This window comes from Gastrolobium bilobum, unplaced genomic scaffold (genome assembly GCF_033153095.1).
Source record: "Gastrolobium bilobum isolate Gb01-03AN ecotype WA unplaced genomic scaffold, APGP_CSIRO_Gbil_v1 utg5629, whole genome shotgun sequence".
Taxonomy (NCBI): domain Eukaryota; kingdom Viridiplantae; phylum Streptophyta; class Magnoliopsida; order Fabales; family Fabaceae; genus Gastrolobium; species Gastrolobium bilobum.
In genome coordinates this window covers 100,982-120,102 of record NW_026897402.1, presented here as the reverse complement: position 1 = coordinate 120,102, position 19,121 = coordinate 100,982, and the positions used below count along the sequence as shown (strand labels likewise).

At 32.5% G+C, this 19,121-nt stretch overlaps 2 protein-coding genes and 1 non-coding gene across 4 annotated transcripts; 2 read left to right on the top strand and 1 right to left on the bottom strand.

Moving 5' to 3' along the window:
* Window positions 1-1,676: 1,676 nt before the first annotated feature.
* On the top strand, window positions 1,677-6,533 carry LOC133306640 (short-chain dehydrogenase TIC 32 B, chloroplastic-like). The gene is made up of 8 exons (XM_061506960.1): window positions 1,677-1,824; window positions 2,938-3,169; window positions 3,289-3,368; window positions 5,390-5,543; window positions 5,642-5,720; window positions 5,851-5,938; window positions 6,023-6,069; window positions 6,333-6,533. Exons 1-8 carry the CDS (start codon window positions 1,695-1,697, stop codon window positions 6,513-6,515), a joined length of 993 nt encoding a protein of 330 aa, XP_061362944.1. The 5' UTR covers window positions 1,677-1,694; the 3' UTR covers window positions 6,516-6,533.
* Window positions 6,534-7,041: 508 nt separating this feature from the next.
* Window positions 7,042-13,565, bottom strand: LOC133306641 (kinetochore protein SPC25 homolog). Of its 2 annotated transcripts, none has more exons than XM_061506961.1 (8): window positions 13,408-13,565; window positions 13,240-13,305; window positions 12,991-13,137; window positions 11,444-11,548; window positions 11,276-11,365; window positions 11,067-11,189; window positions 9,185-9,420; window positions 7,042-7,173 (listed from the first exon to the last, which is right to left on the bottom strand). In XM_061506961.1, the coding sequence occupies exons 1-8, from the start codon at window positions 13,529-13,531 to the stop codon at window positions 7,162-7,164; spliced, it is 903 nt and encodes a 300-aa protein (XP_061362945.1). In that variant the 5' UTR covers window positions 13,532-13,565; the 3' UTR covers window positions 7,042-7,161. The 2 variants fall into 2 exon arrangements, with proteins under 2 accessions (XP_061362945.1, XP_061362946.1); XM_061506962.1 differs by having other exon boundaries at window positions 11,453-11,548.
* LOC133306660 (small nucleolar RNA snoR143) lies at window positions 10,191-10,317 on the top strand. The gene has a single exon (XR_009750931.1). It is a non-coding gene; the product is annotated as a small nucleolar RNA snoR143 (small nucleolar RNA).
* Window positions 13,566-19,121: the final 5,556 nt, after the last annotated feature.

The window sequence follows — 19,121 nt, the reverse complement described above, 5'->3', positions numbered from 1 at the left end:
CCTTTTGGTTGAGATTTTAAGATAACAAGTGCAACCCAAAATAGGAAAAAGAAAAAAGAAAAAAAGTGAGATCCACAGTGAAATTGCATTTCGATTTTGTTGAATCCAAAACTACTTGTGTTATAAAATTATACGTCAAAGGGCATTTAACAAAACAAATCACTTATCTTGGGGAGCAGTACAGTGACAAGAGAATATTGTCTAGTTATCTTTGTCCTTTCATTGATATCAAACATAAGATCATAGGCCTCTCTTCAAGATTACGTTGAAAATTTAGTAAGAACCAACACTCAAAGGGCGTAACTAACGGAAGGTTATCACGCTGTCCCCGACATTGTTCTCCAAGGATGGCCCCTGGGTAGGCTAATTTTTTTATTTTATTTTTTTAATTTTCTTTTGGTGATACATAGGTAGGCTAATTTTATTATGATATGCATGAATGTTTATTTTCACTAGTTATTTTCATTCGCTCTTTCTTCGATAACAGTGGTTTAATACATTTTCTGTTTTAATTGAAAAATTAATTTTAGGACCGTACTTCGAGAATAAGATAACTCTATTTCAATGAGAAACTAATTTTAAAATTGTACTCCAAAAATAAAATAGCTAGAGAAAGTTAAATTGTAATACTTATATGGAAACTAAAAAAAAAAAAACCCACTTTCTGGTGGATATGATCTCACTACTAAATCTATTAGGATTTAGCGGGTTAAAACGTACCCACCCCCAAACAAAAAACCTTTGCTTCAATTCTGTGGAAAGATGACAAAGGGGATAAGATGATATTTTTGGAAGGGAATTAGAAAGCACAGCAAATTTGTTCCACACAAATTGATTACCCCAAGATAAGTGAAAAGAAAATAAAAAGGGCGTTTAGTTTTACTTTAGTGGTAATCTTCATATAATGATTTGTAGTTACTTAATTAAACATTATTATGTACCTTTTTCTTCTTTTTTCTTAGTACAGACACATAATTATGCTCTGTGAAATTTTACTCAGAAAATATCAAATCAAATCAAATCAAAAGAGGGAAAATTTTATGGCCGCATACCACTGGAAAATGCAAGCCACTTAACAAGGACAGGCTGTGATGATGATAAATGAAGACCGAAAAGCTCTTAAAAAAGGGAAATTAATATCGCAAACGTATATGCTAAACCATTTTTGTAGGTTCTAATCACCGTATTTTTGTGGACCATCCGATATGGGATTAATATTTCTCGTGATACAGAAGATAAAATTATTTGTTATACAAGCATAAAATTACATAATTTTATGTGTACGTAAAAAATAAAATTATTTCAAACATTAATCCCCCAAAAGCAATGATTTTGCTAAACATAAAAAGTTCCGAGCTTCACAGAAACAACTTATTAGGTACCTCAGCCAAGAATATGTAAATAAGGAGAAAAGAATTTTCATGTTATAGAAAAATTCTTTCTCTTATTATTAGTGATACATTAAATTATGTGTAATAATTTTTATTTTTTAATAGAAGATGAGATCCATCACATCTTATGTTTATAGTAGAAGAAAAAAATTTCCTAAAAAAAAAAAAAAGAGAGACCCAAATAAGGGAAAAGAATTATCGTGTCATTGGAGAATTCTTTCTCCTATTGGTGTATAAAATAGCTGTATGTGGTTTCAGTCTGAATGCTATATGTCTTTGCAATATTCAAAAGCAGGCATACCCATGAAGGCAACACTAAGATACTTAGCAGGAATTGCAGGCCCCAGTGGTTTTGGCTCAAATTCAACAGCTGAGCAAGTTACTCAACATTGTTCTTCTTCCCTTCCTTCCGATCTAACCGCTCTGATCACTGGTACGGCAATTACTTACCATGAAAAGCGTAATTACTTACCAAGGTGACCCCTTTTTTGATTTTTCAAGATTTTGTTTGAGTGAGTATTTCTCTATAAGCGGGTGAGTATGCATGGCTCTACCAGTTAGTTGTTGGTTTTGAAGATTCTTGAGCACCATTTGTTTTCTCTTTTCTATTTTACTTTCATTTCATTAATTTCTACTTCTTAAGTTCTCCATTTTTTTTATAATTTTTTTTGTAAATGAAAATTTAGTTGAATCTTTATCCAAAGTTGAATTAGCCAAATTTGGTAGTAATTCACCAGTTAAGCTTTCTCCGGGAAAAAATTGAATGGTGGTTTATTACTGATTAATTTTGCGGCATTGGGGAAGGTGGTAGATTAAGTGTTTACTCTGCTGGCTCTTGCACATGAATGCACAAGATGTTGGTTCTTGTTAAGCCGCAGCATGATATGGTTTTGTCTCTTTTATGCTCTCTCTTTTTTTTTAAATATTCAAGTGTGAGTAGTAACATGAAGTCCCACATTGACTAGACATAGACCCAGTAAGTATCCGTATCCATGTGAAAGATCCATGAACCTATTACTTTAAAATTTTGTGTTGAGATGTGATGTTGGCCTATTTATTATGATTTGTTGCTTGGTCCATTGATACGGAGATATAGGATTTTGTACTTTTCCTGTACTACCATCAAAAAATTCCCATTTTATTAATAAATTTGTCTCCTTCACTATATTAAAAAAGGGAAATCATATTCTCCTTCTACATAAGAGTAGAACTTTTTCCTACACAAATTCGTTTTCCGTGCCAATTAATTTTTCTTTTCTTTTTTAATATAAAATGTGGGACCCACATTTAACTTATCTCTACTTTTTTTCTCTCCTACTATCCTACAACATAAGAAAATATGAACCCTTTTAAAAAATTCCCTATACTACATGAAAACTAATATTCAATATATCATACCCATTTTATTTAACCACATTTAACAATGACAAAATCGCAAGAATACTTATATTATATTTTTAAGTATTTGTTAACTAAAGCACGTGATATTTATGCGGGATGAGATTAATTAATGAAGTTGTTATTGCCCTTGAATTTTTAATTGAAGGGGCGAGTTCTGGTATTGGAGCTGAAACAGCTAGAGTGTTAGCAAAGAGAGGAGTGAGAGTTGTGATTGCTGCGAGGGACTTGAAGAAAGCCGGGGAAGTGAGAGAGAATATACAAAAGGAGAGTCCAAACGCTGAAGTTATTCTGTTGGAAATTGATCTAAGCTCTTTTGGTTCTATACAGAGATTTTGCTCTGAGTTTTTAGCCTTAGAACTCCCCCTTAATATTCTCATGTAAGTTTTGTGATCATATTTTTCATTTTATTTGAGTGATTATCATTGTGAAAGAAAAGGGAGAGATTATTGATCATATTTTATGATATACTAATGGTTATAATAAATTAACTTTACAGAAACAATGCTGGGATATTTTCTCCAAACTTGGAGTTCTCTGAAGAAAAAATTGAGATGACATTTGCTACAAATTACTTGGGTATTTTTCTAATTCTTGCACTTTTCTTAGGGTTTACATTAAGATTGAAAGCATTGCTAAATCTTTGACAACTACTCATCAGCATAATCTGGTTGCTACAACTTTTTTGAGGTCCTTAATGTAAGACACACACAAAGCCTAAGTCAACAGCATCCTAGATATTGGCTCAAAGAGTCTTCTTTGACAACCATTTTTTTTTTTTTGGTATAACCTGGAGGGTATTTCCATTCAACCTCCTCCAGTCACCTTATCTTCAGAGTACGGCCCGAAGGTTACTCCTCTTGGAACAGCGGGTGCACGTCCTTTGGCCTCTAAAGATTTTTTAAGAATTTGCTTGAGATAGAGTTTGAACCCCTGATCCAAGCAAATTCTTGGAAACTCAGTTGCCAACGTGCCAACCGAGGTAGCCTTGGAGGTTTCCTTGACAACCATTTAGTTTAGATGGCACTGTGGTGTGGTCTTTAAACGCAAAGGAGTTTGAATTATTCTTGAAAAAAATATTAAAAAAAAAATGGAATTGGCGTCACTCTTTTTCATTATTAAGCTACAATTTTACTCATATAATTCTTATATTCACAATCTTAAAATTGTAGAGGCTAGTTTTATTTTAGTTTTAACATGGAAAAATTTGAGGTGAGGTGACCTAAACTTGGTTCGTTTATGGTCCCCCACCAAAACCATAAAATACACAATCGTCTATATCTTTAGGCTCTCTTTGGGTCCACGAGACCACGACTACAAGATGGAAAAAAGCTTGGACATCACATCACTTTAGGCTTCATTTTGGTCCACAAATAGTCATGCGCTAATCTTTAGGGCTCCAAGTTCAAAGCCCTTTGTGGCCTGTTTCTAAAGTGTAGTACTTTTGTTTTTGGGAATCAAATTTTCTGTTTCCATTTGGTCTTACTAACTACATACTAATAGCAACTACCAAAAAAAAAATACTAACAACAAAAAGCAATTATTAGTTTATTGCAATTGAAGTGATAATAAATAAAAGGGTAAACTTCATTTTCACCCATTGTGGTTTTGTGATTTATCATTTGACCCCCCGTGGTTTTAAACTTATCACTTAGACTCATTGTGCTTAAATAATTTATCATTTAACACCCCGTGATTTCATATTTTTACTTAGACTCCTTGTGGTTAAAAATATTTTCACTTAGACCCTTTGTGGTTTAAAAATAAAAAATTTAAAAAATAAATAAGAGGAAAATAAATTTTCCCTCTTTTTAATTTTATATCCTCACCTAATGCATTTAAGGTTTAAAATATAAAAATAAATTCTAAAAAAATTAACTTATTTTTGTCAAGAAAATAAATTCAAATCAAATATTTTTATTTTATCTATTTAAAGAAAGTAAACATTTTATTTTGATAGTACATATTTAATTTATCATAAGTAATATTTTTTTAATTTCATCTTAAATAATATTTTTAATTTCAAATATATTTTTAAAATAAAAAAATTAAGATAATTTATAAATTAATTTCAGAATAAATAACTTAAAATATTTTTCAAACCCTAAATGCATTACATGAGGATATAAAATAAAAAAGAGAGAAAATTTATTTTAAAATATGTTTTTAAAATGTTTATTTTTTAAACCCCAAGTGATTTAAGTGAAATTTTTTGTAACCACAAGGGGTCTAAGTAAAAATTTGAAATCATAAAAGGTTAAATGATAAATTATTTCAGCAGAGTGATTCTAAGTGATAAGTTTAAAATCACGGGGGGTCAAATAATAAATCACAATGGATGAAAATTAAGTTTTCCCCAAGTAAAATATAAATTAAGAGATTTTTATTTCTTTATAATCACTTAAGAATTTATCATTGACAATAACTTTTCTTTTACATTTTTTTTTTTTTTGCTAAGACAAGAAAGGGAGAAGATTTGAATCCCCTTTCTTTTATAATTTATTGTCATTATTGTGATCAGAGAATATAGTGGAAGAATTAAGACGTTTAAAAATTGAAAAAAAGACGCTTATTGAACTTTCATTTTATTTTTTTTGCAGGTCATTTTCTGTTAACAGAAATTTTATTAGAGAAAATGATAGAAACGGCAGAGAAGACAGGTTATCAAGGAAGAATAATAAACGTATCTTCTGTCATCCATAGCTGGGTGAAGAGAGATGGTTTTTGTTTCAACGACATACTCAGTGGAAAAAAGTACAACTACTTTCTTCTCTGCAAAATTATAAACAATTGTAACTGCATTACATTTTGGATACTTATTATTATATTTATCTTTCTGATAACAATTGCAGATATAATGGCACGCGCGCTTATGCTCAGTCAAAATTAGCCAATATTTTGCATGCCAAGGAAATAGCTAGACGACTCCAGGTTAGAGTGAGAAATAACCCGAAACTTTCTTGTACTTACTCATCTCTTTGAATGGTTATCATAATGCTACTAGAAGCAAAACTTTGTATGCACCACTAAAATATTCATAACAACTGGAATATAATTACAGGCAAGGAATGCCAGAGTCACTATCAATGCAGTACATCCAGGCATTGTAAAAACAGGAATTATTAGAGCTCATAAGGGCTTATTAACGGGCAAGTACAAAGTTTCATTAGTTTAATAATTCGTTTCCCAATTTCATTTTGAAACTACTAAAAATTCGTAAAACTTGCACGCAGATTCCCTATTCTTCATCGCATCAAAGTTACTCAAATCGACGTCACAGGTTTGTAGACAAAATGTACCTTTGGTTCAATACACCTAGGAGGATATTATATGGCCATTAGAATACTGAACCCTGCCAAGTTGCAGCGATTTCGAATGTTGATTGATGTAGAATTCTTGATGTAAAAATCAGTAGCGAACAACCCTACCAATTAGGCAGAGTATAGTTAATTATGAATATGAAATAATATCCTTCGTAGCAAACAGTGAATGCAGTATTTTCCCATTATGAGTGGTAGTATTTATATTAATGCGTGTCCGCAGGGTGCATCAACTACGTGTTATGTTGCTCTGAGCCCAGAAACAGAAGGGATAAATGGGAAATACTTTACAGATTGTAATGAGAGTAACTGCTCCAGCCTAGCGAAGGACGAATCGGAAGCACAAAAGCTATGGAATAACACCCATGCCTTGCTTCACAAACGACTACGTCAAGCAACAATTTGAAGTATTTCTTCCCCTTTTGTAGACCTAATAGTCAAGATTATCATGTATAATAGATTATTCATTACGTTAAGCTGCAGGCACAAGACGTGAGTCTTAAAAGGCAACCTAAAACGACATCATAATCAAGGGGCGTTTCTGTCAGTAACCCCCTTCCCAGTGTAGCTCAACTTTGATTTATTGTATAAATAAGAGCATAAAGTATAAATAAGCGATAGTTGATCTACTCTATATATAGCAAATATGTGAACCAAGAAGGCAATGCTTCATGGAGAATACAAGGGGAGAAAAAATAAACAAAAGGATCATGGTGATCCATTTCCCAATTGCAATGCTCCATTTACAGTTCCCAATTGCAATGCTCCATTTACAGTGCCAAAACAAGAAGTCAGCACTATAATTACCAGTTTAACAACAATAAGGACAAAATATTAAAACCACACACACACAAATATCACATGGACAATGCATGAAAAATGTAGAGATCTTCTGATCTATTATATACAGGTTCAGACTTCCAGAACCTGGATATGTCTTGACTTGCGTGTTAATTTGTTAGCAACTGGAGTCATGAGTTATGCCTAGATGAATACTTCACGTTATCAGCATGTCTCATCAAAATGAGGTGACAAAAATCTCTCACTCCACTTCATTTCCTGACCTGCCATATATTAGACCTCCGCGTAACTGATCTTACATACAAACTGTATCCATGCAATAATCATATACAGTTTTCATGTTCTCATCATCTAGAAATTCTGCCATTCAAGTTTTAATATTGAATTATGCCAAGAAACAGATTAATGCCGGTGATCCCCCTGCATCTGATGCACTTTCTTTAGGAGGCAAGAATGCATCAAAAGGATCAAACCTCAAACAAATTGTGGCGAAATGCATGTCCAGTCATGCAATATAAGATTATCAATATCTGAAACACTCCCTTGTCAAGCACAGCTCAAAAACAGTTCGAGAGTATTACCATTTGGCTGTATGTTTCTATTTTTTTGGCACCCAGAATCCTTTTAATCCATTATCCATAAAACAAAAATCCAAAAGGATGAGTACTATTAAGGACACATGAACATAAGTTTTATCAAGTGTGTTCCCGTAAGTGTTCTGCCTTCTGCCTACAAAATCATATTCCCAGAATGATAATTGGATTAAAGATTAACAAGCAGATCCTAAAAGCAACATGCATATAGGTGGCACAATAAAACAGGGTAACAGGCAATGGAGGATCCAATGCATATTGTAAAGAAGGAAAGCTAAGCCCGATAACAATGGGGTTAAAATTTTCCTTGCCCTATGCAGTATATACCATGTCATCAACATCTAGTGAGTGTTTTGGCAACACAGAAAAAACTGATAAAAACAAGTTATGTAGATCTGTAAATTTGAAATTTCTTATGGAATATATTTACTTTGTCTAAATTTAGATTTTAATCATGTTTAATATTAAATATTATCTCAAACTTTGGTGCATATTTCTTTAAATTTCAAACAACATAAAAAGAGAGGGGGGAGAGCAGTAAGGAATGTTTTTGTAAAGAATCAATTCAACTCAAAAGTTTAAACTGTTAAATGAAGGCTCATCATTGGTTTATATACTTCTCTAACACGCCCCCACACACAGAGCCCACTGGGCTTGAAGGGTGGACAATGCACAGGCCCACATACTTGTGCAAAGAAGCTCTACAAGACTTAATTAATTATTAATTAAATTGGAGGGGGCGGTGAGAATCAAACCCGTGACACCGAGGCTCTGATACCATGTAAAGAACCAATTCAACCCAAAAGCTTAAGCTATTAAGTGAAGGCTCATCAATGGTTTATATATTTCTCTTAACAGTTTTAATTCAAATATCAACAAGTTAGTTTAAAACGAACATTGTATTGGATTTGTTTTGGACCAGTTTTGAGTTAAAACAAATCATAAAAAGTAGTTTTTCAAATTTTAAGTGATTGCTCAACAAATAAGATTTAAATATCAGTCCCATTGTACTTAGTTATCCAGTTTCTTAAAGTGGGAAAATACCTCCTGAGTGGTTTTTTCACATTTTTGTCAAACCAGAACATGAAAACAAGAGGCAATCTAGTTCATCACAATACCCTCCTTTCACAATGTTACAAGTTATGGGCAAAATCCATTCTTAATCTTAGCAAAAGCTCGTTAGATCAATTAGATCAAAGTAACTGATTACAGCTAATTCTGATCTATAACCTTCACCCAAGGATATAATTTTGTTGCTACTTTAAAATTCTCAGAATTTATACTGCCTTCATCAAGGATATAATTAGTTGTGTTAGAATAACTCAAAACCAATTTGCATAGAAGCTGACAAGTCAGCAGTTACGGATCTATATGTTGTTTGTCACTATCCACTCCTTCAAGCTCATATTCGACTCATACCTTAATGGAAGTAAAGCCGAAATCAAGCAATGAGCCTAACCATTACCATCTTCCTCTTGGCTTAAATAGTCATACCAATAAAAGATTTAAAAAAAAAATGTTATCAAGGAACATCATAATCATACATTCATTTTGAAAATATAATACACAACACAGCAACTGAACAACATTTTCTGCAGCAGAGAATCCTGATTATGTGATAACAAATTGTGCTGAAACAGAAAATTAAATTGAAGAAACACAAGATCAATTTGATTCATACCTTCAAAAGAGGAGATTGGTGAACAGATGATGCAGATCCAGGAGACAGAAGTGCTGATTTTACCCTTCTCTGAGTGTTTTGTTTCCTGAGATGCATATTACTTTCTGTGGGTTCACCTTGATGCTCATTTACCGTAGTTGGAGAATAACTTCTAATGGTTGATATCGATAAAGCTGGAGCAGATGCAGAGATTAAGGCAGATTCTTGATGTTCATTTGTTGTCATAGATAAACTGCCTGTTTAATCATAATTTTAGAAACTAAAATCAATTATAAGCCCCATTTTCGTCAAATGTTTCAAAACTGGACTGTTCATCAAACTATAGACGGGGGAAGGTCAAAGAATAGGGGCTAAATCTGTTGAGATATATAGTCCCACATTAGTTGTATGTGCAACTAATGTGGAGTTTATAAGGTCTTGGGCACTCCCACCCTTTGAGCTAGCTTTTGGAGTAGTGTATCCCAAGGTTCTTTACATGGTATCAGAGCCTCGCCGCCCCCCACTTTCTCTTGTGGCGTTTCTTAGCACAGGTAGGCTGGGCCTGTTGCATTGTTCACTCTTCAAGCCCAATAGGCTCTCGTGTGAAGGGGCGTGTTGAGATATATAGTCCCACATTGGTTGTTTGTGCAACTAATGTGGAGTTCATAAGGTCTTGGGCACTCTCACCCTTTGAGCTAGCTTTTGGGGTGGTGTATCCCAAGGTTCTTTACAAAATCAGGGTTAAACAGGTTTCAAGTATATTTTTGATAAATAAGATATAAAAAAAAACACTCCCTGTTAAACCCGACTAGCGAGTATGGGATGGAGATAATCCTTGTACGCAACCTTACCCTTGCATAATTGCAAAGAGGCTGTTTCCTAGATTCTAACCCATAACCTTTCAGTCATGAAGGAACAGTTTTGGACTGATTGTATTTTGTAAGAGGAAACACTTGGGTTTTGTTTTCTCTTGGAAGCCTCAGTGCGCATAGAAAATGCCTGATTAGAGCTACTGCTTATGTCTGAAGACCAGGTTTTTGGAAATATGGTGTGTGTGTTGTAATTGGGCAGCGGCCAGACAACCGTAGGGATGGTATCCACAGATGATGGGTTATTTCTCTGTCTCATTTGTCTACTGATTCCATCCCAAATTTTCTTCTTTGTTTTAACTGCTATTTAATTCAAAATTTGACTCTCTTTTTTTCCTTCTTCAATGAATATATTTAATAAATAAGATATATCAATAAAATAACTTGTGATGAAGAAATAAGTTATCAAAAAACTATTAAAATGATGATTGAATAACTCAAAAATACATATATTAAACATTCAATACACTAATTTTCCCTCATTAATGTGAAAAAAAAAAACTAATTATAACAATATATTTGAAATTATTGAAGTTAAATGTATAAGCAGAATATATACCTTTAAAAAAAATTAACCAATTTTTGGTAGAACATATGTTTATTTGATTGGATATAAGTTTTAGAGATGTGGTTGTCATGAAAATAACTTCAAAGTATATAATTTTTTTCTAATTACTATTTGAAATAACAAGTATTTTTAAGTTTTAAAAACTAATGATAAAGTAAATTAACTTGTTTGTTATTATACTATGGTACTACCACAGGTGAAACTAGGCTTAGTTGTAGCTACACCTTACAGCCATGAATAGGAGCCAGGTTGGATCCTTTCTCCTGACATGGCCTGCTGCCGTGGTACATCATCAACTTCAACCTGGATGAACCTGTTGAATTGGAAATGGTTTACCAGTTTGACAAAAACCAGCTGGTTCAGTCCTGGTTTTCAGTAATCATGGTTTCAAAGTTCAAATAATAATCGGACAGTTCACTCCCCCGTCTCATGAATGAAATCATTTAAAAGAGCTACAGCTGTGTACCTTGTGGCACTGCTTCTTGGAACTTTTTCCTCATTATTCTGACAAATTTAAATAGCCCATTTGTCTTGTTTAATTCATGGATCAACTCTTTGGTGTCTTTGACAGATGGTTCACAATTTAACACTGAAATAGAAATCACTAAATTTAGATTTCAAGAAGCAAAGTAGTCTACTTTTAAGATTATAAACAAGACCATATAGGATGCTTACATGTGTACATGTCATCTTCGTGACGGATAGTAAAAAAGTACTCCTCATTTGGGTTGTTGGCATTAATATTCTTGAAGGTGAATTTCACCCCTGACAAGCCGAAGAACTTGTAAGGATATCAATTTTGAAAAGAATAATCCTTGGACAAAAAAGATTAACTTCAATTACCACGTCCACCTTCAACATGAAAACCAAGGATCCTATTGTACCATGAGATGGCCTCCTGTGTTTCAACCTTATGTTCAATGCTTTCATTTGTTTTCTCTTCAGATGCTGCCAACAAAATTTTAATGGAAGAAAAGAAAAGAGGGGGAAGGAGAGAGGAGCTTAGAATAGTTCATAATATCTCTCGTAATACACAATCTCAAATTTAATAAGTAGAATATGCAAATAGAGGAAAGGGAAAAAGAGACAGACACAGAATTCTAAAATATGTCCTCATAAAAACAAAATGTACAAAAAAAAGATAGACAGATTAAATGTTAAGGTCACACTAATCCCTCTCCTATTAGTTCTTTTCTTCAAGGGAAAATGGATTACATGTTGAAATAGCTATTTAACAACAATGTCAGGGATTATATTTGACAATCACAGTCCTCAAAATAAATGTATCTTAATGTCTCAATGAACCCAACCAATCAGCAGTTTTAGCCTTGAGTAAATGCAACATTTATCAGATTCTAGTTTTCTGGAATAAGTTTTATTTCAATCTTCAGAAAAGATATGGTTATGGACAACTTGGTACCATATACTGTGTGCATACGAACATATCTAATTAAATAAAACGTAGGAACAATGAAATCTATGCCTCACAAGCTATAACCATACTTCGATCTTGTCAGAGTTGGTTATTTTAGTTGGAGATTAGTTAGACTAGTTTTGCTAAGTCAGCTAGTTTGTTACCTGACAGTTGGTTCTCTAATAGTATACATGCTGCATAAGGATGTTGTCTAATCACTTTGCTCATTCGATCAATTCCAGTTTCCTCTCTCACCTTTTCTCTCAATTATTTTCTGGCTTTTGCCATTTTCTCAACACAAGCAAACAAGCATATAGACTTCAATGAATACAATGTACAACCAACCACATCAGATTCTGATGGCAATGCTGAAACAACCAATCATCTTTTGCAATGTCAATCACCTATACTCTTCTGTGCTAATAAAAATAAGCATCAAGAAGAAACTGACATCTAGAAATAGTTGCAAGTTGCAACAAAACAATTGAGCTTCTTATAGGAAGCCTAACAATGCATCGAAGACACACTGAGATTGAGCGTGAAAACAGCACCAGAACTGACTTGTTCTGCTTCACAGTTGAAGAAAGAACAGAGGTTTGGTTTGTAGTGAAAGATCCACCATGAAAAGGTGTATGAGAAAGTGAAGCTTCATTCTGATTGTGTGGTGACGCCATTGATTCTGGATCATGCCCTAGATAGTGCTAAGAGTAGAGCGAAAGTGCAGAGAGCTTGTCTCTTAACCATTGAAGGTTATTCTAAAAAACTGACTACATCTTTTAACAGTGCTAAGTATTTATAGACAGTACAGATTACTATAATGAATTGTAACCAACTAACTAACTCAGCAACGATTTAACTGAAACATAACTACATAACAAGCTAACTGAATACGTATAGTACAAGGTAAATAAATAGAGAGACGGTACAATAGCAGTATATGTATGCAATACTCTAATACAGATAAACAGGTGATTACCAAGACAGTGTTGAGATACAATTGTGGCACATTCTTCATTTTTGATTCTCTGCTCATGAATACTGGTCTTAAGACCTTCAACTCTGCCCTTAACAGAAGCAATGGCGTCCATCAGAGCCATCCGCTTGGCCTCTCTGCGAGTCTTGACTGCGCGAAAAAAAGAAAAAAAAAAACGTAATGACAGTGACAAAAAGCTAACATGTTCGATGATGAAATTCAGCAAAATCAAAAGTTGATATAGATGAGTACCTCCTAGTGCTTTCACCAAATCATCCTCTGCCTCCCTCAGTTTACCTTTAACCTCTGCTAGTTTAGCTGCAAGAGAGAGAGAGAGAGAGAGAGAGAGAGAGTGACATTTTTGTCTAGAAGTCTCTGAACCCTAACTTACTCGTTTTTGAGTGAAGTGGAAAAGCTAACCTTGAAATCGAGCAGTTTCGTGTGCGATGGCTCTCAGTGATTGGAGGGAGTTCTTGTAAGAAGCCGTGAAAGCGTCCAGGTTCTGGAGTCGAACTGGAATATCTGTATCGCAGATTGAGCTCATCTTTCTTCGCACAGAACAGAGACAGTGTCCAATCTCTCTGCTTTGCCAAAGCGGAAAAAAAAGGTTGAGAGATTTTGAATGTAAGGTTTGATTTTAGCTCTCAAAAATGAGTTATGTTAATTGGGTTTTATAAGAGTTACGTGGTAGGAAAAGTGATTCTGTTATGTTATAAAGATTCGTTTTGCGTGCCGAAGTTTTTTTTTTTTTTTTTGCTGCGGGCCCCACAAAATGTTGTGTGTGTAGGAAAATTTTTGTGGTCATGTTAAATGATAGATGATAAACCCATGTTAATTAATTAACTTCATTTTGCTTTTTCCGGAGCGCCAGAGCAGTGACTTCTTAAATCTATAATAGCGGGGAGCGTCCGCACTATTACTTCCTTGTGCTACGAAAATGGGACCCCCATGACATAATTTTTTAATATTTTTTATTATATCAAAAGTTATTTGATTTCTTGATAAAAATAAGTCTAGGTTATTAATAAAATAAAGACGAAATTTACTTAATAACAAAAAATATATTATAAAAATTATTATAAATATTTTTTTTCATTTGTGTTTGAATTAAATTATTTTAAAATATAATTATTTTTACATTTTTAAGATTTTTTTAAAGCACATTTTGTTAGTTTATCTGTATTAGTGGTTTATATCATAATACATACCATTAACACAATAAAAACAACGATAATGGTATATAGAATAATATATAATTATACGATGTTAGTAGGGGTGTTAAAATATGTCATGTCATGTGGGTTCATCCGCACAAAAATTCATGTCGTATCACGTGTCAATATGAATTTGGCTCTTATTTTTTTAAAAAAATTCTTTCGCAAATTCGGCCATTTTTTATTTTTTTTGTTAATTACTAATCTACCCATAATTTGTTTGTTATTCGTGTTGTATTCGTATTGAAGGTTTTGATATGAATAAATATTAATATCATATTCATGTTAACATATCCGTGTCGTGTCAACACGAATTAACTCCCTAGGTGTTAGGCATGTTAACTTTGGTAGTGTAGTGGGAACAAGAATTAATATATTTATAGAGGAATGTTATACTTACAACTTTTTTTTTATAACCTCTTATAATCATATTTTAATACCGTTGATTTCCGCCAATCAACGGTTATGATTTTCACAAATTAAACTCATTAATTAATTATTAATTCACAATAAATGATAACCGTTGATTGGCGAAAATCAACGATGTTAAGATATGGTTGTAAGAGGTTGTAAAAAAAAAGGTTGTAAGTATAACCTTCTTCATATTTATATGCTAATTTTTTTTTTGGTAGTTTAGATATGCTAATATTTTATCACTACTAATATGTTATTATTTGATCATAAAATTGTAATGTTAATTAATAATTGATAGTAATTACGCTAATTTGTAATATTCTAAATAAGTAAGTAATAATTACTTTTCATAGCCTTTACTATTAAGAATTTATGAGCTTATATTAACATTTATTTTTTGTAATCGTTTGTAACTGTTGAATTATTACATGAATTAATTTAATCATGATTACAATAAACAATTATTTTTATGGGTAAAGAATTTCTCCGGTCAATGGAGATAAGTTATCTCCAATGAGCCCAAAACGACGTCATTTTGGGATGAAAATCAAGGTATTTTTGTAATTATAATATATTGCAGGGTTATTTTAGTTTTTATCATTATAATTTTTTAATCTTATAACCCAAAACGACGTCGTTTTGAGCTCACTGGAGAAAATTTTTTCTCCGGTGACTGCAGAAATACTTTTCCCTATTTTTATTGTTATAATATTATTTAGAAAACTTCTTATAACATGAAACTTAACCTAACAAATCAAATATCTCTCCATCATTCTTATTCTTCCTTTAGGGGGTGTTCGGTATGAAGAATTTAATAGGAATGCAGGGAAAGTTGTGTACGTAAAATATATTAACCTCGTTTGGTATGGGTTCAGGTTAGAAAATACCAGTATAATATTCCTCCCATGCATTTCGTTTTGTGCTGCGCAATGGAAAAAAAATTTGCAATCTGAAATGTGGTATTGTTTTAATCTGAGTCCCCAGTGCCGGAGAGAAGAGAGAGGTTCATCAAAATTTCTTGGAATCCGAAATTTTGTAAACTACAATGGATATCAATGTACTTTGGTGACTGTCATTTTAATATTTTAATATTATTTGACTATTAATATGGGTAATTTGATAATATCATAAGACATTCTCATTAATATTTCACCATCAACCAAACATAGCATTAGTAAAAATAACTCAACTTTCCCAATAAATTTTTTGTCTACCAAACACTTTTTTGTAACTTACCTGGGCCAAAAAAATTACCTATCATATTCCGAGAATATTTTTTTCTCAGCAATAAAAAATTTCTCTCATACAAAATACCCCTTATTTCTACCCAGCGGCGGACCTGTTCAATTGCCAATGTGGGCAAGTGCAGACATAAATTTGGAGATACATTTTATTTTAGTAAAGAAGAGATATATTTTTTAATTAATTATAAATATAAGGAGTAATTTTAGTAGATGTACAAGAAGATACACTTCTTATGTTTTAGTGTTTTTATATCATTCAGTTGATTACTATTTTTTTATGTTAAATTGAAATTTTCTTTTCTTTTCTTTTCTTGTTTGGGGATTATATCCCTCATGCTATATAAACTACATTTTTTATCATGTTAAGAAAAAAACAAATTAATATTAAAGAAAGTGAGAGGGCATATTATTCAATAAATTGGTCTTATTTTTTCTTAATATGACAAAAAAATTGGTTTACGTAACATGAGGATATAAACCGTTCTTGTTTATATTCTTTTATTTTTTAATGTATTTAAAAATTTGTTTTAAAAAAAAATTTGGGGGACAACACACCACTAAATGTGCATACATAAATAAATTTTTTTGGGTCCGCTATTGTTTCTACCTCTCAAAATCTATTGCAACGATCATCCCTTCTTCTTTTTTGGGTACATTTTGTGAAGAACTCCAAAGAAATGCACTAGCCGCGATCATCCCTTTTAGCTACCAACTACGTTTCCCCCCTTTCTTTAGATAATTGTAGATTATTTATAAATAAATTTGTTATGAGTAATATTAATTTCTAGAGAATCATAAGTTAGTCATATATTAATTTTGATGGGCATAATCTTATTCCCTGAAAAATCATAGATTAGTTGTATATGAATTTTGTTGTGTGTAATCTTAATCTCTAGAGAAATCATAGGTTAATTATATATGAATTTTATTGGGTGCAAATCTAATCTGTAGAGAAATTATAGATTAGTTATATATGAATTTTGATAGGTGTAATCATAATCCCTTTATATAATAGGTTGGTGTGTTAATGTGTTATGTGTGCTATAAATCTTATATTTGATAGATGCGGAATAATTGATGTGAAAACATGAAATGTAAGACCCCACTTTTAGAAAAGTAAAAAAAAAATGGAGTTTTTTCCATCACTTTAAACTTTTTTCCAACTCACCTAAACATTTGTTTTTGTCTCCCATTATCTTTCTTTTCTTCCCCTTATGTATATATACCTGTGGAACCAATGCAGAACATAAAGATTCTAGGATTTTGATGATAACAAACAAAACATGGAAGGAAGGCTTCAAGTTGCAACAATAAAAAAAGAAACAAACAAATAACGCTCATGAAGTCCTTTAAGATTCAAGCTTCAAGATAAGAATCTAAGTCCAAGAGTTCTCAAGTAATATACTTTAGGACTTAGAATTAATTGTAAGGGTAACTGACTTCTTGCATGAATAAGCTCAAACATATATCTGTTGAAATACATACATTAAATTATCTTTTGATTACACAAAGGATTTATAGCATCCCGCATTTATAAAAACATGTTTGAAAAGGTTTTAAAATAGCTATAAACGTATTTCCAACCTTTCTAAAAGGTTAGGATCGATTCCTTATGAGCAGGAATCGATTTCCACTCATCTGAAAAGTTGGGAATCGATTCTCACTCATTGGGAATCGATTCCTATTGCACCAGAGGACGAAAATAACGGCTATAAACGGCTAGTTTTGTTCAAAGGCTATAGCGACTATAAGCTAGAGACCACTGTTCCATTGATTAGATAACTCTTCTTGATCATAATTCTTGTTTTAAATCACATGAATTGCTTATTTTCAATCATCTTGTTCATAAATTCTCTAGTTTTATTCTTGTGAGAGTGTCAACACCCATAGTTCTTCAACTAGTATAATCTGTACTTTGAGAGTACTTAACTATTATTAAACACCTCCATCTGATTTCTTGAATAGTTAGAGGAGTGAACCCTATACACTTTAAAGGTCACCAAATTGTCAAGCACCCTCAAGCTTGATAGCTAGTGAAACAATTTGATCGAGCGAATTCAGTCTGGACGTAGGTCACGGTGGTGGTGACCGAACCAGGATACATCTAGTTTGCAATTTCTCTAACCTTAAACTCCTTACTTTAGTATTGAAATTGCATTTTTAGATTGTGTTTATTTATTTGTTTGCTTACTTTATTGATCACACACTTGCTCTCACACTTAGATTTTTCTTTATTAAATCACTTTATTGAAGAAACACTCTTTAAAATATCAAAGGAGACACTTTGCACAAAGATTTTGTAAAACTCAATTCACCTCCCTCTTGAGTATTGAAGTCACTTGTCCAACAAGTGGTATCAGAGCTTGAACTCTTGTGTAAAGAGCTTAATCGCTTCAAGAGAAGGGATGTCTTTTTTGAACCATGATATGCCCCTTGAGGGATATTCTAGTAGTAGACCTCCATTTTTCAATGGCGTCGATTATTCTTATTGGAAGAGTTAGATGAAAATATTTCTTCAATCTAATGATTTAAGAGTATGGAACATAGTTAAAAAGGGGTATACACCACCTGCTATAAAAAATGCAAAAAATGAAGATGTTCCTAAAGATATAGATGATTCCACCGAAGATGAAGTTAAGAAAGGAAATTGGAATGCTAAAGCTCAAAACTTGATTACAAATGCCTTAGGTCGTGACAAATACTTTCGTGTTTCAAATTGTAAGAATGCTAAGGAAATATTGGATATTCTTCAAATAACTCATGAAGGAACTAGTGATGTTAAATTTACAAAATTAAATGCACTCACTAGAGAATTTGAAATGTTTGAGATTCATGAAAATGAAAGCATTCAAAGTATGCAAAAAAGATTCACACACCTTGTCACTCATTTAAATTCTTTAGATAAATCTTTTACTAATCTTGAGTTAATTGCTAAAGTGATGAGAAGTGTGCACAATAGGGAATGGCAACCCAAGTTGACGGCTATAACGGAATCAAAGGATTTGAAGACCATGGATCTTGCAACCTTGTTTGGCAAACTCCAAGAGTATGAAATGGAGCTAAGTAGAATAACTTTGAAGGATCAAGCCATCAAAACAAGTAAGAGAATTGCCTTTAAAGACTTATTACCAAGTAAAGAGAATGATGAGGAAAAAGAAGATGGAGATTTCGAAAATGATCTTGATGAAGATGAAATGAGTCTCTTCGTGAAAAAGTATGGAAAATTCTTTTAGAAGAATTTCTCAAAGAGACCCGCATTTCC